We start from the raw sequence: 21,597 nt of genomic DNA on the forward strand, positions 1-21,597 counted from the left end.
AGCCTATTACACAATGTGGGTTAACACTGACCATCAGAAGTCCTGTAAAGACTGGACTCATTAAATGAACTATTTGTGTTTTAAGTGGTACTTGGTGATTTGATGTAACATTTGTAATGAAACTGGCATAAAAAATGTGATTTTTGTCAAGACGTTTTTATTTTGAAAATTTTGACCGGAAGTCCTGATCTTCATTCTGTCTGACTTGACGCTGTCTAAGCATGGTAGCTTTCCGTCCTGATGAAAATATCAAAGTGTGCAGTGTCCTTGTATTCTGTCAGAGAGCGGAGGTGTTGCAGTCAGTCCCGGTGCATCAGCGGAGCACAGAGGGCAGAGTGTCCGGCCTGGAGTGTCACTGTCCTCGGACGTCAGGAACCACAGTGTCCCCCCTCTGACTGACTGATCCCCGGCATGCGGAGCCGCTTTCTCCTTGGATGACCTACACGCAACCTCTCGCAGGAGCAACGGACGTCGGTTCATTACAGCCGAACACCTGCTGGTGAGGAGGCGCAGCAGGGTACGCATTAATATCCAGCGGACCACAAGTCAAAACGAGTCTCCTGCAGGCTTCAGGCCGACTCTGGAGCAGCTGACCTGGGGAGCGAAATACGACGTAGCGAATTTATTTTTGTTTGTTTTCTTCCATCGTGGCTGCGTCAGGAGGAGCGGACAGTGGACAGAGTGGAAGTTGCAGAGTTGACAGTCACCTGATAATTAACAGATAGACAGTCTTAAAACACAGACACGACTGAATTTCTGGAGGTTACTGGCGTTCACATGATGTACACAATCACCAGAGGTCCCAGCAAGCTTGTTACACAACGGAGGACAGGTTAGTGAATGTGTCTGTTATCTAAAGCATGATGCAATTTAACGTTAGATTGCTTTTGTACCGTGAAAAGGAAAGTTTTGGGTCATTGCAACAGTTAAAATGATTCAGTGTTTGCACGCTGAGCGTTTAAAGGTAAAGTGTGCAGGGCATGAAACTATTTAACTCTGAATTCTGTCTCAAAGGTCCCACACAACAAATCGAGAGCAAGTTCAGCGACTTGAAGCTCAAACCGACGTCTTGGCTCTCATCAAAGTAAGTCGCTTGTTCTGGTGTATTTGTTGTAAGGTTATTTAAGTTTATGACTGAACAGCGTGGGCCCCAAAATACTCTGCACGTGCGCCGTGGGTGCGATCACTTAACACGTCGTTGTGACCTGGGGTACGTCGCTGCATCCATTATCGGACATAACTTTTCCCCGCGTGACTTTGCGCGACACAGCGGGCGACACCCCCACCTGCGACCGTGTCAATGTGAAGCCGATTCGTTACCTTGGACCCCACCTGCCCTGCTCTGCTGCCTTCAGGTGCTGCTCGGATACACCAACATCCAGTTTATAGCTACACCTAGCTAAACCCAGCAGTCAACATCAACAGCTCACTGACATAAATGGGGTTGACAAAATATTAAAAACACCTCTCAGTTTATTGCAATACAATTCAACGGCATCACAAACTACAGCCTCCAAAATGCCCAAGAAGTTGAATCGAAAAAGGATTCAACAGGATCATTATAACTTTCATGAAAGTAGGACTGTATCGGAAACCTAATAAACTGAGTGTTTTTCCGGTGCAGCTTCAGGTGGATTTGACAACAGAAAAACTGTCAACAGCGTTGTATAACTTTAGCATTACTTTATATCTGCATTAATATTTAATATGTAGCTGTACAGGGTGACATCCATTCTAGAAGAAGCAAAGACAATAGGTCATTTACAGGTATGTTCCAGCAGCAAGCCTCAATTGACCAGAATGCATTGCAACTACAAGATGTGTTGCATTTTGAGTAAAGGTTGCAAGTCTTGCTTTTTCTTGTGGTCTTACTATTGCAATACATTACATTGCCCTTTTCTTTCTTGGGAGTTGTTGGAAGGCATTCTGGGAAATCTGTTTCTCTGAACTCCCTGCTGATGAAGACTGTCAGATATGGTTTAAAGCTCTGAAAAAAAGTGAGGAATGATTGTCAGGAAGTATCAAGAATGAACCTTCATGCTCAGTTTGTCTAAAAGCTAAAGAAGTACCCTGAGGCTACAAGCATCACCAGATGGTGTTAAGTAATCCAACACAAAGTAAATTTACATGCATGTCAGTCAACCATGAAGTTTCCAGAAGTTAACTGGTAGCCAGCATCATCCCCCACTGTGAGATTTGACTCTTGTTTTGTTGCAGGCTGTTCCAATCCCCGAGCTGACATTCTTTCATTAATTCTGTCTGATCTCTCCAGCTCTCCGCCCCCAAAGATCGTGTTCAATCGTCTGAACGGGAAGCGCTACCACAGCTCAGCCACCCAGAAGACCTCCAGCCCAGCAGAGGGATTCACTCCTGCACATGAAGAGAACGTCAGATTTGTGTATGAAGGTGAGGGCCGCAGGATCAGTGCACGAGTGGATGTGGGTCACAGTGACCTCCAGGGCCAATCCTGAAGCTGTTACAGATTGGAGATCTTTCTCTGAAGCTTACAAGGTCGGAGGTTGTGAGGATAGAAACTGGGACGTTGTGGTGTTAATCTCTTTCTTTTCTTTTTTCTCTCTTTCCTTTTCCAACGTGTTTCTTCCTGACTGAGCAGCTGCACTACAGCTGATTGGTTGCTGTGGGCTCACAATTTTCAAAACAGCAAAAATAAAGGGTGCCTGAATTTGCTTTTCATTTTAAATTAGAGCTGAAACGATTAATGGACTAATCCATCAACAGAAAATGAGTTGGCAACTGTTTTTATAACCGGCTGTTCAAATGTGAGGATTTGCTGCTGTTCTTTGTCATATATGATAGTTAACTATGTTTTTGAATTTTTGACTGTTGGTCGGACAACATAAGCAATTTAAAGACGTCACATTGGGCTCTAGGACATTGCTATGGGCTTTTTTCACTATCTTCTGATATTTTATAGACAAAATATTAATCGATTAAAAAGAAAATAATCGTCAGATTAATAGATGATGAAAATAATCGTTAGTTGCAGCCCTATTCTATATTTTAGGCAGCAGTATTTCAGTTTCTCAGCAGAACCTGTGCTTTACAATACAGCCTAGCAGAAACTGTCAGATGTTGTGTGAAACATAAAAGATGGCTTGTAACACTTCACAGGTACACGTGTTCTTAACTTTATCTACTCTATATTCTTTGATTGCTTAAACCGCTTGTTAGATAAGATTCATTATCAGTTAGTCCCTGATTTCTTTCTTACTAATTTCTTGGTGCTCACAAGTCTGAAGCAGTACAGTAACTCAGAAACCACAGTGCTGTGCTGCGCTGCACATTTTGATATGGTGTAAACATGTTTTGTTACAGTGTTCAAAACTGCAGCCACATATTAACCCAAGGTTAACATTGTCACAGCTCCCCAGCAGTTACAAATCAGACACACCTTCAACAGCAGCCTCACAACTGAAATTGAATGTGGCACTCTTGCAAGAACTCGACAAACTGTCAATTGAAAGTACTTCAGAAGAGACTGTTGCTTATAGTCAGTAAAACCTAACAACAATGATTAAAAACCACAGCTTTAAGTTTACCCAGCATGCCTTACTGCTGGCCAATACTTCATGCCCTGGTGGAAATGAATGATTTGGAGGTTAATCGGCATGAACTATCTATCTGTGTTACTCTTGGACGGCCGCCAGCAAAGACTGCTCTGTGGCGTCCTTTTGTGACCAGCCGGGGAGAGCGCTTCACTGTTGTTCACTGCTCGCACCTAAAGAAACACCTCTGGCACAGTCCGTCGAGTTGTGTTAAGATAGAAAACCTGATGGGTCTCGCTCCAGCTGAACATCACTGTGACAAAAAAAGCTGAAATTACAACAAATGTCACCTCCAAACATGTTGAGACAGGATTTTGCCCTCCCCCATGCACACATAAGACTGGTTTATTTATATTTGACATCCTATTTGAAAACCTTGAGACTTATCTGAGGGGGGAGCTGGGAAACCTTCACCCACAGCAGATAAAACACACACCGCAGACCAGTTTAGCCCTCTCACAAGGGTGCCGGGATGTTTGAGTGTCAGGTGTGAGTTCAGAAATGTAGAAAGAAAGTAAAGAAAATGACATTCTCAAGTAAAAAAAAAAAAAGAAAAAAAAGCCTCCCTCCAGGTAGCAATTAAAATCCGATTCCTGTTGAGCAAGTGTGCATTTCAGTTAATTCAGCATCTGCTATGCGTGTTTGTTTGCTTGCAGCATGGCAGGAGGTGGAGCAGAAGCTGGGGGATGGTGGGGAGTCAACCGACAGCCAGGGGCCCATTCAGTACACTGAGAAGACTCCCAGTGCTGCGATGAAGAGTAAGTACCTGCATCTCCTCTCTCCACGTTTACACAGGCATCATTTTGATTTGCGTACAAGTCCCATTCATTCACCTGCTGAAATACTTCAAAGAATACGACAACAAAATAAATCCACCCTCATTAAATCTAATCTCACTACTACTTTTATGGCATCCTAACAGATAGCCCTCTTCCTGATTTGTAACCCCCTGAACTTTGAACCAGTAATCTTGTCATTTATTTTATTTTATTTTTTATTATTCCTGGTTATTTAAACACCACAGGAGAGCTGAATGGCTGCTCCCGTCCGTCCGCGGGAATCACATATATGCCGAGTGCTTTTTGGCTCGGCTTTATCTGCAGCCAGAGGGCAACTGTTGTAATAGCTAATGTTTAACTCTTTGGTCTATGAGAACCTGGCTGCTGGTTGTAGCGTGTCTCGTCTTGTGTCACACACACACACACACACACACACACACACACACACCTGTCTGCTCAGGTTCCTTCTGTGTCTCACTGCCTTGAAAGGATGTGACAGAGTCGCTTAATCAGAATCAGAATCAGAAATACTTTATTGATCCCCGAAGGGAAACTCTTTGTTACAGCAGCTCGCCTTTACGTCAGTGCACACAGGAGAAAGTACTAGCAAAAAATATAATACAATACACTATAATACAGGTCAGAAAATAAATTAAGTACCAGGTGGGTATAAGTATAAAATGAGTGTGAACTACCAAGTGGGTTTACCGGTTGATGATGATAATACGGTATAATAATACAAGTAATAAGTAGTAGTGCATGTACTGTCAAGTTAAGTGTAGCCTATTAAGATTAAGACGGTGGATATTGCACAGCAGTAATGGAGGTATAAATATCAATATCAATAAATAGGAAAAACTAAATATTGCACAGCAGTATTAACACAGAATATTGCAGAATTATGTCAAGTATTACAGTGATGTTAATGATCAATGTCCAGTTTAATGACTTAGGGTCATACAGACTGACACTTAGAGGGAGGAGTGAAAGAGCTTGATGGCCACAAGCAGGAATGACTTCCTGTGGCGCTCTGTGGTGCATTTTGGGGGGATGAGTCTTCCGCTGAAGGTGCTCCTTTGTTTAGCCAGCACGTCATGGAGCGGGTGGGAGACTCTGTCCAAGATGGCATGTAGTTTGGCCAGCATCCTCCTCTCTGACACCACCGCCAGAGAGTCCAGCTCCACCCCCACAATGTCACTGGCCTTACGGATCAGTTTGTTGAGTCTGTTGGCGTCCGCTACCCTCAACCTGCTGCCTCAGCATGCAACAGCATACAGGATAGCACTGGCCACCACAGACTCAGAAAACATCTTCAGCATTGGCCCGGCAGATGTTGAACAACCTCAGCCTCCTCAGAAAATAGAGGCGGCTCTGGCCCTTCCAGTACAGAGCTTGAGTGTTCTTAGCCCAGTCCAGTTTATTGTCCATGTGTACTCCCAGGTACTTGTACTCCTCTACAAAGGAGAGGACTATTTTTATTTTATTTTTTTAATTTTAGGATTTGAGGCAATTGGTTCTTATGAACAGTAGTTAATGATAAATGGAACATCTAAAATCTGTGTATTTGAGCTCAAGTGAGTCTTGATGATAAACAGCACCTTGGCTCATCTTTTTTAGCCACGCTAGCGCCATGGTTCCACCACTTTGGTCAAGACTGAAATGTCTCAACTATTGGATGGATTGCCATTAAATTTGGTTCAGACATTCATGTTCCCCTCTGAATGGATTGTCATCACTTTGATGATCCTCTGACTTTTCATCCAGTGCCATCATCAGGTCAAAATTTTAGTTTGTCCAATACTTTTGTTTATGACCAAATACCTGTAAAACTAATGATGTTCCCATCAGCCTCAGCTGTACTTTGTGTTTAGTGCTAATTAGCAAATGTTAGCATGCTAACATGCTAAACTCAATTGGTGAATATGGTAAACATTATACCTGATACACATCTTCATGTTAGCATTTAGCTCAAAGCACCGCTGTGCCAAAGTACAGCCTCACAGAGCAGCCAGCATGGCTGTATATATATTTTACTACCTATTTTAAAGAGCATCTTTGGACATTTATGGTGCATTTATATTCCTAATCTTTGTTTCCCCTCTAGCCAGGTTTTTCACTTTGTGACACCGATTTGAAATTCTAACATTTACATAGAGCGAAAGTGTTCAATCTGCCTTTTGGTTTTGTACAAGATTAGAAACACCACCGACTCAGTACAGCAATACACTTCTATGCTTGGTTGACATTTTGTCAGCCCCTCTGGTTTTGGGTTTTTTCATCTGCACAGATCATCCCCTGGTATCCATGTGACAAAATTAATAATTAATAAACAAAATGAATCATTGGTAGAACATGGATTATGCTTTAATTCGTTGTCCCCTCTGTTGTCTTTGTTTCTATGCAGACTTTGTGCCCATAGACCTGGAGGAGTGGTGGGCTCAGCGCTTCCTTGCTAACATTGCCAACCTGTCATGACTGGGTGAGGCTTTGAGCCGGGACAGGAAGCACCATGTTGATGCTCAATTGGTGAAGGCATCACAAGGGTGGAGAGGAGGCGAGTCTGTCTCCAGGAAAGGGTGTGAAAGGGTCGTGCGTAATTTGGAATCTGATTTGATGCCTTGTGCTTCACCCCGATGCAACAACAGCGACCTGACTGAACTCTGACAGCGCTGACTTAAGGCTGCGCTGCTATGAAGGACCCGTCTCTCTCTACTTGAATGACGTATCGGATAGAAGTTGTGAGAGTTTGAAGAACCTGCCTCCTTTCTCAAGTGTACTCAGCTGTATGAACATCATGGCTGATCTTTTATTATAAATCTGTTTAAGAGCAAAAAAAGTAAAATGTTCTTCAAAACTTTCCTGTGTGACGAATAATTTCTTTGAATTTAATTCCCTTTGTTCTAATTTGCATGAATTCCTGACTTGACTAAACACATTTGGTATTAATATAGTAAAATGTTGTACCATCACATACATGGGATAACTAAAGGTATGTAAAATCTATTTTATACATCAAGTATAAATAATTTTTTAATCTGAAGAACCATTTGTGTCCACAGCAACATTTACCATTTTTTATTTTCACAGTATGAGTTCATATTTAATGGGACATTTGAAATAAAATACATAAAATACAAAACCTGTCCTGAAGAAACCTATGTTAACAGATTTAAACAAAGTGGTAAAATCTGAAGTCTACTATTTAGGAATCAGCCTAGTGCCAGCTGTCCAGAAGCAACCAACATTTTCTTTTTTAAAACATAATTTAATTCTCAGACAAATGTTCGAAGCACTGAAGTAAAACCTGCCACCTTTCACAGTTTATAAATAAACTCTTCTTGCAGTCAATGTGTTAAGGTATGGCTGTAACACCTCTTTTCCTGCCCACTCCACTTTCACCCGCTGCCTTTGCCCCCTTGCCTGTCCTCTTGCCCCGCCTGCGGCTGGGTGCCACGTGGCCCGGCTTGGCTGTGGTGAAGGTGATGCACTGGGAGTCCAGGTAGTCCACCAGCTTGGCGACACCCAAGCGGATCCCGGCCGCCTTGAGTCGCTCCTGGAGCTGCGATAGGACCAGAGGTTGGTACTGGAGGATCTGACTGTACAGCCCGGAGTCGGACAGGATGAAGGAGCGCACCGCCTGGAGGCGATCCTGGAGGCGCGTCGCCGCCTGGGAGGCAGAGATCCCGCCATCGCTGTCTGAGTCGCCACCGGAGGAGATGCACAGCTCTGGGTTGGACCTGCTGAGAGAGAGAAGTGGTTAGATACACACACTGTATTTGTGGAAGTTATTTCAAAGCTACAAGTACCATATTTATGTGACAATACACCGTCTTGTGACCCTAATAAAAAAAGGAGGCTGAAGAATGTTGCATTCCCCTTATTAAATCGTACAAGTCTGCCCCAGTTGCCCTCCAAAAAATTGTCGACTAGAAACACTTACCTTATGAGACAAATTGAGACTTGATTACAAATACAAAATATTACCTAGGCATGAAAGAATGCTCTATACTAGGGCTGAATATAACAATTATTCTCATTACTGATTATTTTCTCAATTAATCATTTTGTGTATGAAATTAAAATCCTCAGCCCAATGTGACATATCCATGTGTCTTGTTTTGTCTGACCGACGTCCAAAACCCAAAAATATTGAAATTACTATTATATACAAGAGAGAAAAGCAGAAAATACTCAAATTTAAGAAGCTGGTACCAGCAAATGTTTGGCATTTTCGCTTGAGAAGTGGCTCGATTATCGAAATATTTGCCAATAAAGTTTCTATTATATATTTTGCACCTCTTCTACCTTTATGTATTTTAAAGTATTAAAGACCACCTTGGTAGATAGACACACCCTGTGCAGCTGTGTGACAGGATTTCTACCGATTGTGTCATTTTTGAATCACCAGCATGAAATATTGCCTTAGTGAACAAAACAAATGTGCAGCAACTGAAGTGTGCAGTTACGTAACACCTGACACTTGAATACACACTGTACCTTTCAGATTCTTCACTGGCAGCAGTTGAGGAGGTGTTGGAGCCCTGTGAGGCAGACAGCAGCTCTGCCTCCTCGTCTCTGTTGTGTTTCTGAGGGGAGACTGCAGCGGGCGCTCTGGGCTCTTTAAACTTCAGCGTCTGTGCACAGGAGGCCGGCGCGGCCACTGAATTGGTGGGTGGGGGCTTCGTCTGAGCTGCGCGGCCCGCAGAGGGTGCCTCATCTTCGGAGTCAGAGCTGACCAGCTGGTGGGTGTACTGGTGGATCTCCTTCAGTTTGAGGATCATCTGGCGCTTCGGTAAAGGCCGAACACCAAACCTGCACAGAGGAGAAAGTAAGTGGCATTCGTGATGGTCGCTCCGCGACAAAACAGATGGACAGGAGGAAAAGAGCCTGAGATAGAGAGCAGCGCCAGACAGACTAAGTTGACAGTGACACCGTGGGAGGTAATCGGATTGGCTCCTCAGTTAAAGGCCTTGATTAGAAAAAAACAACATGTGGCCCTTCTTCGCCCTCGCTTTAACGTGAGGGCAGGGATGAGAGGGAGCCGACTAACCTGTTGAGTTTGTTCTTGAGCTCCGGCGTGTCCATGTCAGAGTAGTGGGGCAGGGGAGTGATGGGCACCAAGGTGCGACGCCTTTTATTGTGTGATGATGCTGATGAGACACAAACAGGAAGACATTGTTTAAGACTCCAGTCTGATTTCTGCACCCGAACTTAATAAATAAAAGATAACTGAATGCAGTGAAATCAAATGTTCAAGGCGAGATACTTCTTTAAATAAATCCCAACCAAACAGTCCTTAAGAAACTGAAATGAAACATACAGTATATGTACCCTCTCTCACACTGTGAGATATCATTTTCATGATGTTCAGGGCATAATGGTGACACCAGTGATGAAGTGTTTTAAATTGGATTTTTCATAGAAAGGTGAGCACATGGAAAAAATGTAAATATACTGTAACTATTTAGCCAAATTGTGTGAGAACAAACATGTGGCTATGAATGCAGCAGCACCAGTTCTTGGTGTATGTGTTCAGTGTTTTCCAAAACCTAAAATCTGTTGCTGATGATTTTGGACAGCTGAAAGCTTTCTGTTATCAAACGCCAATTCTAATGCCCAACTAATACTGAGATGTGCCACCTACGTTTGGCCAGTCATCCATGGTCAAACAAAACAAAACACTCCACTCCACTCAACAAAAAGGTAGGGCTGAAACTCAAGACTATTTTGATCATTTGACTTCAGCGTTTAATTAGAGCTGACATGAATAGTTGATTAATTGATTAGTTGATTGAAATAAAATTAAAGCAAAAATGCCAAATATTCACTGATTGTGACTTTTCAAATGTGAATATATTCTTAGTATTCTATGGCAGTAAATTGAATATTGGGGTTATTGGATTGTTGATAGGACAAAACAAGACATTTGAAGATGTCAACTTGGGAAATTGTGATAGAATTCGCTAACAATGGAGAAAATACTAGTTCAATAGATTATGACGTCAGTTGCAGCCCTAAATGTTGTCAATTATCAGAATTGTTGGCAGTTAATTTTGACTAATTAATTAATTGATAAATTATTTCAGCTCTAAACATTGGGCCCAGAAATAAACGATACATCAGGAAAAACTGTTTTTAAGCATTACAAGAAATTTAGGGTAAATTGTTTTTTACATTTTAATTTGAAGTTGCAGTTATTGTTGTGCAGGCTGTCTGAGGCCTTCTGGAGTTGTTAGACTAAAACACTTAATATCTATATTTGGCTGTTTTTGTTTTACTTATATTCCTTTGGATTGTTTTGTCTTCTTCTGTCTTGATGCACTGGTGCTTTGTTTTCAAGGCGGACGACCAGTTTGTTTCTACATGGGTGCCGCAGTCTTGAGAATACAATAACTCAAGAAGTAGAACACCAACTTCACACTTACACCACAGGTTGCCCTGCAGAGCAGATGATCTGATTAGATAGATCAGATCCTGTATACTTTTTTTGCCAAATCACAACTACTGCGGTGAGAGTAAAACTACTTACCTGGTGTTTTGAGCTGGGCAGAAGGGTTCACCCTCTGAGAGAGAGGAAGAGCATCCTCCTCCTCTTCCTCCTGCCAGCTGTCCCATATTCTGGAGTCCAGGAGGCTGTTGTTGATCTCTGGTGTGGTCTGGATGGTGGGGTCAGGTGGTGAGGGGGTGAAGGAAGGGCCTGTATGAGCCTGTACGCTGGTGGATGGTTGTGTATGGAGGGCTTTGGATGGAGAGGAGGCAGTCACACCGCCGCGACTCTTCGATGACTGGATACAGGGACTAGATGATGGAAGTGGACAGTCGGTAGAGGAGGACGACCTGGCTGTTTCTCGTTGTCCTGGGCTGTGCTCTTGCTGGCTGGATCCTCTGCTGGCCTCCAGCCTCAGACTGAAGCAGCCCGGGTTGGCATCTACACAGGCGTCGAGGCCCCACGAGTCATTGAAAGCTATGGGGGGCTCGTCCATGGCCATGAAGCTCTGCTGGAAACTGCATTCTGCAACTTCTGCCTCTCCAGTTTCTGCTTTTGCTTCGTCCTGCTCTCCTTCATCACCTGTGTCTTTATTTCCACACTTCATCTCTCCTTCTACTTTCTCATTTCTTATTCCCTTCCTCGTCAGTTCAGGCCCTGTGATGCTGTGACTGCTGGACTCAACAGAACGTCGACTTTGAAGAGAGGAGTCGCTGTCGTGTGTCTGTGAGCTCTGAAGACCTCTGTGAGAAGAAGAAGAGGGTGGGTCTGAAGGGTTGGACAGAAAGGACAGATGAAAGCTCCCTAACTCTGCCTTCTCTGGGCTTTCAGATGGCGTCCTATTCCTTCCTCGACTGGTCGACCTCTGCTTATCAAGGCTGCTGTGGAGCGGGGAGGTGGCAAGAAGAACAGGGGGCTGGTGGAGCTCTGTGTGCAGGGGAGTGCTGCTGTATGGCTGGGGCTGGATGTGGAGGGGTGTGTCCTGCTTTGAGGAAGTCGAGCTTGAGGGGTGTGAAAGCTTAGGTCGGTACGGGGGAACTGCAAACACTTCTCTATCCTTACCCACATCACAACTACTGGTTCTTTTAGGACAATTGAGATCAAAGCTGGAGCTACAGGGAACCGTCTTGTCCACTTTTAACCTGGGAACACTGCCCTCTGTTGGGTCAACGTGGGCAGAAACTCTGGTTGGACTGTTGGAGGTCTGAAGTCTGTTGTTAAACAGTAAAGCAGAAGAAGAGAAAACAGAGGGTGAGGAAGTGTCACCTTTAGGGAACAGCTGTGTCCTGCACATGCTGCTTTTGGTCTGAGTGGAGCTGGTCATGGTGCTTCTTCTGGGCTGGAGCGGTGTGGATGGGATCAGCCAGGACACTTCTGGAGAGCAGTCTAATGGACTCTGGTCACACCTGGAACCTGGATAAACGGGATCATCAGGACTAAACTCTAAACTACGCGACTCTTTATTCTCCAGCGTGGGTTCACTAGGTTTCAGGATTGGCTGAGGTTTGATCTGGGTGTAGTTCTGCTGGTTCTGGACGGTGCAAGGAGAATGTGGCGAAGGACTACGGGAACTAAGAACTACCTCCATCTCCTCGCTTGAGTCAGACAAAACTATGAGCTCAATCTCATCCTTTTTCTGAGGTGAATCAGGAGAAAGAGGGACACGAATACTACGAGGACTTTGGCTTTCTTGCTTCAAAGGTAGACCTTCTTTAGGCATGTCCAGTTTGACAGCATGTGTTTCCTTGTCTCCACTGCCACCCCAGTTACCCATTTGACCAGGGGACTGACCTGGGACAGGCAGGTTGGATGTACTGGGTGGAGGGCTGAGGGAAAGGTCGCCAACTATGCTTTCTGAAGACTGAAGCAAAATTCTGCCGGACAGTTCAATTGAGGGTTTATGAGGGGACTGGTGTTGTTGGGATTGAGGGGTGTGTGTCTTAGCTGGGCGGGAAGTAGAGGGTAAGGAAGAGGGATCTCCTTCCTCGTAGACCCCCCAGGAGTCTGAGAAGAGGCGGCTGTAGCTGCGATCCAGGCTGGGGTCCGGCTCAAGTTGAGAGTCTGGCTGCAGGTTTTTTACGCTGAAGCCTGTTGAGCTTCTTCTGGGTTCTGTTCGGTTCGTGAACACTTCTTCTCCATCTTCTTCCTCGTCTACCGTCACCTTCTCCTCCTCCCTCTTTCTCTGCGTGGCGGCAAACTCATAGATCTCCTCCAGCTCTTCCTCGTTCACTTTCTCCTCAGGAATCTCTCCGTCACCTGACGTGAGGTCATCGGCTTGACGATCTTCTTCCAGTCCTCTCTCTTCATCGCTTCCTCCATCTGTATCTGTACCCTGGATGTCTTCATCCTCTTCGATCCACATGGAGCGGAGCAGCTCCGTGAAGGCCTGGTCTGTTTGGTTGATGACGTTCTCCTCCTGGTTCATGTAGTCGTCCTCATCTCCCTGAGTCGCTGCATCCTCTCGGTGGAGCTCGCAAAGCTGCTGTAGCTCCTGCAAATCAAACCTTAAACACAAAAAGAAGAGAGGACTCTTCACAACACAGTATTCAAGCTTTCAGTGTCAAATGTTTAAACAATTGTCATATCCATCTCTTGAACACAACCTATTATTTTATACACAACTGAATTTAAAAGGTTTCTGGAATCAACCAACTGTAACACAGAATAAAATGTACTTCTGCACCTGTGCACCAAAATATAGTTCATAATACCCAGTGTAAGCTATATGACAGATTCCAGGAAAAGATAATAATGAAAATGATTTTGCAGTGTTTTCTCGTAAAGATCACTTCAAAAGTCTTGGGTCAAATAAACTTGATTTGACGTGTAACAAGTAATACCTGAGCAGACATTCTTTACTGTGATTATGGGAATGAAAAACAGAAAAGTAAACATACTAACAGTAGTAGTTCTGGCTTCTTTACAATGATCAATACATTGTGCTGCTTAACATACAACACATCAGAACAACAACTTGAAAAAAATAAATAAATAAATAAAAAGTCACCAAATTAGCTCGACCACAGGTGGACCAACATTTTTTAACTGTAAGATATCCTTGACTGACCACACTGCTCATTATAAAAATGTGTATACATGTACTGGCTGATATACTGCATACTAACCTGGATGCTAGCTCCAGTACATGAAGCCGCAGTGATGCTGGGATGGAGCAGTGGGCTGTGTAGAGGTACTGCAGCAAAGCAAACACTGCCTGTCCCGGGACGTCGCTCAACAACACCCTCTGGGCTGCAGGCATCCCTTCCTCCTGCGCCCCAAAACCACTTTCATGTACCTGTGAGAAGAGCAGAAGAAGGAGAAAGTGAAGGGTTAAAATGCAAAGAGAGTACAAGTACTAATGTTTCTGATCAAAGATGTAGGCTATAAATGTATACTTGTAAAAATGTAATGTTATTTAGACTGACTAAATAAATATTTAAAATTATGATTCAGAAAAATGTTCGTGTCCATCACAAACTGGTGAAACTTTGTCTTTGACATGGCTCACAGGTAAGCAAAAAACACACATACATTCCTTACAGTACAACATTTTTCTAAATAAAGCTTTGGACAAACTCAAGTCCACATATCACTGCTAAAATCCTTTCAGCTAAACTGAAATCCTCTGGAAAGCCTCTGCTCGGCTTAATTAGCGTAGCTGAAACTATTAGCTGGTTGTGTGTCATATATTGTGACAGATTTTAGTCTTTATATCCATTTAGTAAGTCCTCTTTCAGCTATACTACATTTATCATTTAAAAGTGAAACTATGAAAACAGAACAGATTTCTACATAAGTATGTAGTCCTGGTTCGTATAGTAGTATGATAAAAGCTGATAAATGTTACCATTTCTGCCAGCAGGGGGCAGCGAGCATACACCATGAAGGAATGAGCAAAGTAGACCTCTCCACTGTCCACCTGGAGCTGCACATCACTGAGCTGAGGGTTGTTCACCATGCTGCTCAGGTCTGATACCAGCCTGGATAGCGCCATCTACAAAGGAAACACCAGCAGGAAGCACTGGGGTCAGTGCACTGCAGAATTCATACATAAAGGCACACAGTGGGCAGACCAGACAAGACACTCTCTACCGCATGTATCATGTCCGTTTGGGAAAGCTCTTATACACACTCCAGAGAAAAAGTCACATAAAACACATGGCATATTATATATTATACAATATGATACAATGCTTTTGTTTGAGTATTTGGGCTTACTATTTTGTAACTATATGTAGTATTCAATTATGGCATATGTAAAGAAACCCTGTAATTTTACCAACATACAGTGTATCACAGAGTGAAACGAGGTAATATGTATAAGAAGACATGCAGTAGTGTCAGTTCACCTTATACCACTGTAATGTAGAGACATGCATCTAAGCAAGACGAGAGTTACTCTACAGAAATGCAACTGATGAGATTTAGTCAGATGCAAACGATGAAAAAGAGGAGAATCCAGGATCCAGGTTGAAAATGTCAGAATAAGTGTGATTACAACTGGTCTTACTGATCGGTGGCTGCCTTGCTCTTTATCTGCTCCTGGCTGATCAGTCGTCCTCCTAACTTGGCCGTGGGTGTCCTCTGAGCGTGTGTGTGTTGTTTCTGGTAGGAAGCCGCTCACACATGGGTCAGCCTGCTCCTCTGACTCCTCCAATACGAAGCCGCTCAGATGAAGGTTTGTGATCTGACTGGCGATCTTATCTGTGGGAACAAAGAGGACCCGGACTGATGACCAATTAAGTCACTACTTAACAATTTGGGTTGGCAAGTTGCTCCCATGGGTTACAATAGTGTAGCAGAGTATGTGAATTCTAAAGTTGAAATTTAAGAAATACATTTTTTAGAAGACACTTTCTTCTAGGCACTGTGGGAGTCTGCACCATTATCTGTGTATGTGCTTGTCTCTTGTCTCTCTACTGGTAAACAAATATTTTACAAGACAGTTTGTGTATTGTGTGTGTGAGTGTGGTACCTTTGTCAGGGTCTGCAGCAGTGCAACCACACTGGGTGAGGGTAATGCCGTCTTCAGCCAGCTCCATCAGTTCTAGGAGTGCTTGGGTGCCCACTGGGAGCTGCCCTGTCCCCGGGGTGGAGGGAGCCGGTGAGGAGGAGGGCAGGATGGAGGCCCTTGTTCCTGTGAGAGGAGTTCCTTCACTCACAGGTTGGACAGAAGATGCAGGTTTGTTGATGGACGAGGAGGTGGCGGCATCAGTCTAGAAGTGGAGGAGAACAGTATCAATTCAACTCAGCTGTGATTTGATTTCAATTCTTCGGTCAAATATTCAATGCATCATGAAAGCTCACATTCTACCCATGATTCTGTTTAATTTAAACAACAAGATGTATAACAAATCTACAAATGGAAATTGTGAAAAATAACTACAGTTTTGTTTTTTGTTTTTTTAACAATTGGTTACTCACGTTTCTCAATACTGAATTAACGCTTCACACAGCCAGCACAGCAGCAGTCAATGTTTTCACTGGTTTGACACAAAATGCATTCAATGGTCGCATCAATTTGATGACTTGTTTTCTCACTCAAATTCAACCACCACCAAAAACTCTATTTACAGACCATGTTTACATGCTATTGTAAAAACAGTTAAATTTACATTGAACACCTAACATAACACAAAATTATTGTAGATTAGACTGCAACTGCTACATCTAAAAAAATTCAACCCAAATTGAGGCATGCAAAGATCCTTTCCCAGGTCTATTGCAAGTGAGGACAGACGATGTGAGGTGGATAAGAAATTGTGGCCAAATGGACAAGACAGGGTTGACTAGCACTGTGGTATTTCTATATTTCTATAGTATGTATAGTGAATATATATACTAGAATTACTTTAGATCAGGAAAATAAAGCCTTCTGAAGCATACTGCAGCATTTCTGATTCATTTCTGTAACATAATGTAAGGTAGCACTTAATAATTAATTGGTAATTTTACCAGTTGTTAGTGTTTTCTTAGGTCATTGTGTTACGAGTGACAAAGGTTTCTTGTTGGGAGACAAATGTTGTCAGTGTTCGGGTACAAGAGTGGATCCTCAGATGTGTATAAAGTGTTTTGGTTGCATTAATGCATTTCGGATGTGAGATTAACTGTTGTGCTAAGCTCCATGTTGGTGAAGAAAAATGTGTGAAGAGTTTTGAAAAAGGTAACTCGTATGGAAGAATGTGTGTAACCAAAAAAACAAAACAACACCCCAGTAGATCAAGCCCAGTATACAAGTACAAGGATGCAAGCTGAACAGAAAAAAGAAGTCTGTTCTTTGGAAAAAAAAAAGGGAAATCTTTACGCAACTTTAATAAATCCAAACTTGGTGCAGCTGGATTTCCGGTCTCAAATCAATGCATCACAAAAACAGGTTTGCTTTAAAGTTGAGGCATTTGAATACATTTACTAAATAACAAAAAATTAACTGTGTATTCAGACAAATAATCAAAATTATTGATAAATAACAAAACACAGCATCTCCCTTTCAGTTTCAGACACTTTCTATGTTAATCTGCCCATTTTTATTTCTAGGACAGGACAGAACTACGAGAGTGTATGTTTCTCCATCTCGAGAGGCATTTGATTAAAAAAAAAGAAAAAAAGAATACAAGCTTAAAACTCAACTCCCGGTTCAGTTCAAACAAAACAGAAATAACACAACAAAGTGTGCAAACGTGTCTTTGGTCTCTCACCGTTGCCAATTCCCAAGGCGTGATGAACTCTCTGAGCTCTGGAGTGTAGAAATCAGATATACAGGAGGAGCCTCCGTCCAGTAGTGTGCTCTTCTGCCAGAGGGGGGCAGCACCTCTCCAGCCATGCAGACTGCTGGGGCAGCGGGTCGGGGTGGGGGGAAAGGGGGCGGGCTGCGTAGGAGGAGAGCCGAAACGCGTTCCTGTAGCCTCGTCAGAGCCGCCTCAGCATCCTGAACGAGGAGGAGCGGAGGAGGACGAGGGACGGCGCCCTTTCTCCTCTTCCCACGCCCCTTACCTGCACCAAGAGGAGAGGGAGGGGGATCAGATGATGCATCTGAAGGCCCTGCGTACTACACTAAAAATTAAATACAACATACTTGTTACAGTAAATGGTTTCTCAACACCCACATTAACACAATAAATGAAAAAAACAAACACACAACTTAGACCCTCAATACACAACATATAAAAACTTCATGTGTTTCAATCCAGCCCGTTTTAGAGCACATTGGAATTTGATTCCTTAACGGATCAGTGTTGCATAAAAGCAGTAACACCCCTGAGTTTGTGCTACACTGTGAGACATAACATTTCCTGCTGTATGTAGTGATGTTACTGTACCTGCGTCTGGCCTCCACTTCAACGCTGGAGTCATGGAGATGTGTGAGGCAGCACTCTCTTTATGTAATTGAGTCTCTGACTCCCTCTCTCTGTACTGCTCCCTCTCCTGTGCCAGCAGAGAAGAGGACAGAGCCAGGGCCACCATGGTGTCTTCGTCCACAGGTTCAGTCTTCTTCCTGGGCTTCTTCTTTGCTGGGAGGTCCGGCTTGGATGGGCCTTTTCTTTTGGTGCCTCCTGTCTGTGTGCTGAAGAGACAAAAAAATAACAATAAAAATAAAAGAGACAAAGGCTAGAATGAGGTTTGATTAAGCTTTGTAAGCACTTAAATACTGACATTAGGTGATAGGCAAGATATTCCTATTATGGGAAAAGATTGGCAAGCAATGAAACACGACCAGGTCGAGTTCAATATTCTTTCTATGTTAATTAGTCTGATCTGAAACGATTCAACCTTTAGGCCTGGGCTATCAGAGAAACTTGTCCATGTGTGGATGGTAACAGGCCAATTTTAAATACCTCAAAAATGCTTCTAGAGTAGGTGCAACAACTGTTGCGGCTGACAAGAGCTCAGAGGTGGTTGTGGCAGGACCGAAGTATTTAGGCTGACTCACAGCGTGTTAGCAGTAGGGACATTCTGGGTCTCCTCAGCCTGTCTCTGCACAGCCTGCAGCAGCACAGCCGGAGAGACGCCCATGTCCGAGGAGCAGCGCTTCAAGTGGGCCGAGCGACTCTTCTGGGATTTGAACTTCTTGCCGCAGATGGGACAGTCAGGGACACCAGGAGGAGGAGGAGGAGGAGGAGGAGGAGGAGGAGGGGCTGGGGCGCTCTCTTCACTCTCATCCAAACACCTACAAAGAGGGATCATTCTCACACTCAGTGTGTCCACCAGTCCAATGCTTACCTATGGCTTGCAGTCAAGATGTTAAAGTTCATTTTACTGTTGGAAATCATTCTGGATAAGAGCATTAGTCAAGTGCCATCACTAAATATAAATATTCAGACCTGTTGAGGTGCTGTGTTCGCCCCTCAGAGGTCATGTGGGACAAGTCTCTGTGGCAGATCTGACAGAAGAAGAGGCCTCCATACTCCAGGTCCACCGTCTGGGCTTCTGCTGCCTCCCTGTCCAGCTCCTGCTGCAGACGCAGGGCCAGAGCCTCATCACTGTCCTGGGGCTCCGGGTGGAGGCCAGAGCTGAAGGAGGATTCTGGAGGATCTGAGTACAACGGGGAGGTGGGACATCACAGATACAAGTAAAGGGTGAGCTAAAATGACTGCATTTATAGCGCATTTATCCAGACCGCTTCACAATTTACATCTCATTCTCACACACAAATGCCGTTGCTTGCGGCTCAGAACAAGGTCTGTGAATTATCTTGATACTACCATGACAATTGTGACTATTGTTTCATGTCCTGCATATGGGATCAAGGTGCATTAAAGCCCGACAAATACAAGCCACACAAGAAGAAATATGACCTACAAAGTGTAAGAAGAGGAAACAGCTTGTATTATCTCAGTCATGGATGATGACATATTTTAAAACCACATCTGTATACCCTCTGTTCGCTGGGCAACAATACTGCATACTATCAATCTGTGCTAAGAGCATCATGTCATCTCACCTTGTCTTTGTGCCAGAGGTGGAGGAGGAACGCAGTCGTTCTTGTGGTTTGTTGGCTGGCTCTTGTCCTTGTGCACCATCCTCTGTGGACTGGCTCTCCTGAACTGTTGCATTCTGTGGAGTACTTTGTCTTTCGCCGACAAAACTCTTTCAGCTCTCGGCCCTGCTACTGCAGGCACAACTGAAGACCCAGCATCTCCTGAATCCTGTCCAGTCCCTCCACAAACCGCAGCTGCTTCTGCGCCTGTACAAACAGGCTGGGTCCCAGCACACTTAGACCCAGAGTCACCATCTCTTTTGTTATTTCTCCTCCTGTTGTCTCCATCGCTTGCCTGGCTGGAGGGCTGGTGCTCTGTTTTCCTTGGCTGTCTGGACTCACCTGGTTTCTTGCGGACTCGTTTTAGCAGCTTTGAGCAGAGATCTACAAAATCCTGGTCCGAGTCATCCATGATGTTGTTCTTTGTCTCACATTAAAAGGCCATGGCAGCATGTTCCCAGCTGTAACGCTCAGCCTGCAAAGAGAGCTAGTTTAGGTTAAAGCAATTGTTGTCCAAAGTTGGGTTCAGGCACCAACCAGGGTCCCCTGTGACAGAGGGACAGTTGCATTTGCTCAAGCACTAAGTTACATGTTAGCATGATTAAATACTCAGTTTAGCTCTTTTACTACAAAATACAAAGAAAACAACCATGCTATCCTTCAGTGCAAACTCACATCTACAAATTGATATTCTATCTGGGACAATTTCTTAACAAATAATATTTGAAAATATCAGTTAGCCAGCTAGCTGGTCATGCTAACACTTTATCCTCACTCAGGTTTGATGAATTTGCTCTTCGGCTTTCCGCTTCATCGCTGTTCATTCACGAGCCTGTCGCAGTGGCGAGTCTCGTGTATATTAAATTATATGGCTAATAAAACAGGCAAGAGGTCAGCGGGGTTTGTTTTCATTTCAAAAGTACTGTCACGCAACCGCTTCTTTTTTTGTTTCCGGTCACGTGACAGTGAACGAACGAATGAGTGACCTCTAGGTCACGTGACTGCAACGGATTGATATGGACCATAGACTGTAAATCATTTGGATATGGACCTGCAGAATCATTTAGCATATATAATTGCCCTTATACATGCTAGGTCCATGTTACTTCATCATAACACTACTTCCAGCTAAATAACCAAATAACCAAACGCCTACAACCTCAAACCCTCCTTCCATCCTTATTTTAGCTATTGTGTCCAAATGTTTTTGTGAGGCTAGAATCCAGACAGGACTTAAGACTGATTCAAATAACTCAAAACAGTACATTTATAGAAAAGTACTGTGATTAAAAGACCCTACTTTAAAAGGAACAGTTCACCTCAAAATTAAAAAAAACAAAACATTTTTCTCTTATCTGTTGTGTGTATCTATCTAGAACATCCATCTAACAGCAACGTCTCTTTCCAGATATCATGACCCGGTTACTCAAGATAATCCACAGACCTTGTTGTGAGCAGTTTCATGCAGGAACTATCAGTAGAAAGAAAATAGTTCCTACATGAAACTGCTCACAACAAATCTGCAGATTATTTTAAGTAACCAGGTCATGATTTCTGGAAACATGGAGACATTAGTGTGAATGTTTTATCAATCACAATTCTTTTGAAAGGCTCAAGCTATTTTGCCTAATTTCAGAATTTCTATTGGTGCTGGAGTTATTTGTTCTAACTTGACTGGATTTTCTAAATTTAAATTATAGGAATTTAAGACTCAAGCAGAGCTGAGTGGCCATTTATTAATGCTTTACACCAGAATCAAATAATGGTGAGGGAACAGGTAAGGTGTTTACC

The 21,597-nt window shown here is 43.5% G+C and overlaps 2 protein-coding genes across 2 annotated transcripts; one reads left to right on the forward strand and one right to left on the reverse strand.

Moving 5' to 3' along the window:
• The first annotated feature begins 194 nt into the window (after nt 1-194).
• mcrip2 (MAPK regulated corepressor interacting protein 2) lies at nt 195-7,202 on the forward strand. The gene is made up of 5 exons (XM_044191731.1): nt 195-832; nt 1,015-1,084; nt 2,273-2,406; nt 4,223-4,324; nt 6,750-7,202. The coding sequence occupies exons 1-5, from the start codon at nt 778-780 to the stop codon at nt 6,818-6,820; spliced, it is 432 nt and encodes a 143-aa protein (XP_044047666.1). The 5' UTR covers nt 195-777; the 3' UTR covers nt 6,821-7,202.
• A 203-nt stretch (nt 7,203-7,405) lies between these two features.
• slx4 (SLX4 structure-specific endonuclease subunit homolog (S. cerevisiae)) lies at nt 7,406-20,783 on the reverse strand. The gene is given in 15 exon segments (XM_044191723.1): nt 7,406-8,082; nt 8,843-9,157; nt 9,396-9,495; nt 10,875-13,336; nt 13,958-14,127; nt 14,680-14,826; nt 15,343-15,536; nt 15,808-16,048; nt 17,528-17,688; nt 17,691-17,822; nt 18,149-18,393; nt 18,760-18,996; nt 19,151-19,361; nt 19,771-20,281; nt 20,582-20,783. Coding segments are annotated over 14 exon segments (5,448 nt in total). The 5' UTR covers nt 20,219-20,281; nt 20,582-20,783; the 3' UTR covers nt 7,406-7,697.
• Nucleotides 20,784-21,597: the final 814 nt, after the last annotated feature.

This window comes from Siniperca chuatsi, linkage group LG3 (genome assembly GCF_020085105.1).
Source record: "Siniperca chuatsi isolate FFG_IHB_CAS linkage group LG3, ASM2008510v1, whole genome shotgun sequence".
NCBI classification, from domain to species: Eukaryota; Metazoa; Chordata; class Actinopteri; order Centrarchiformes; family Sinipercidae; genus Siniperca; species Siniperca chuatsi.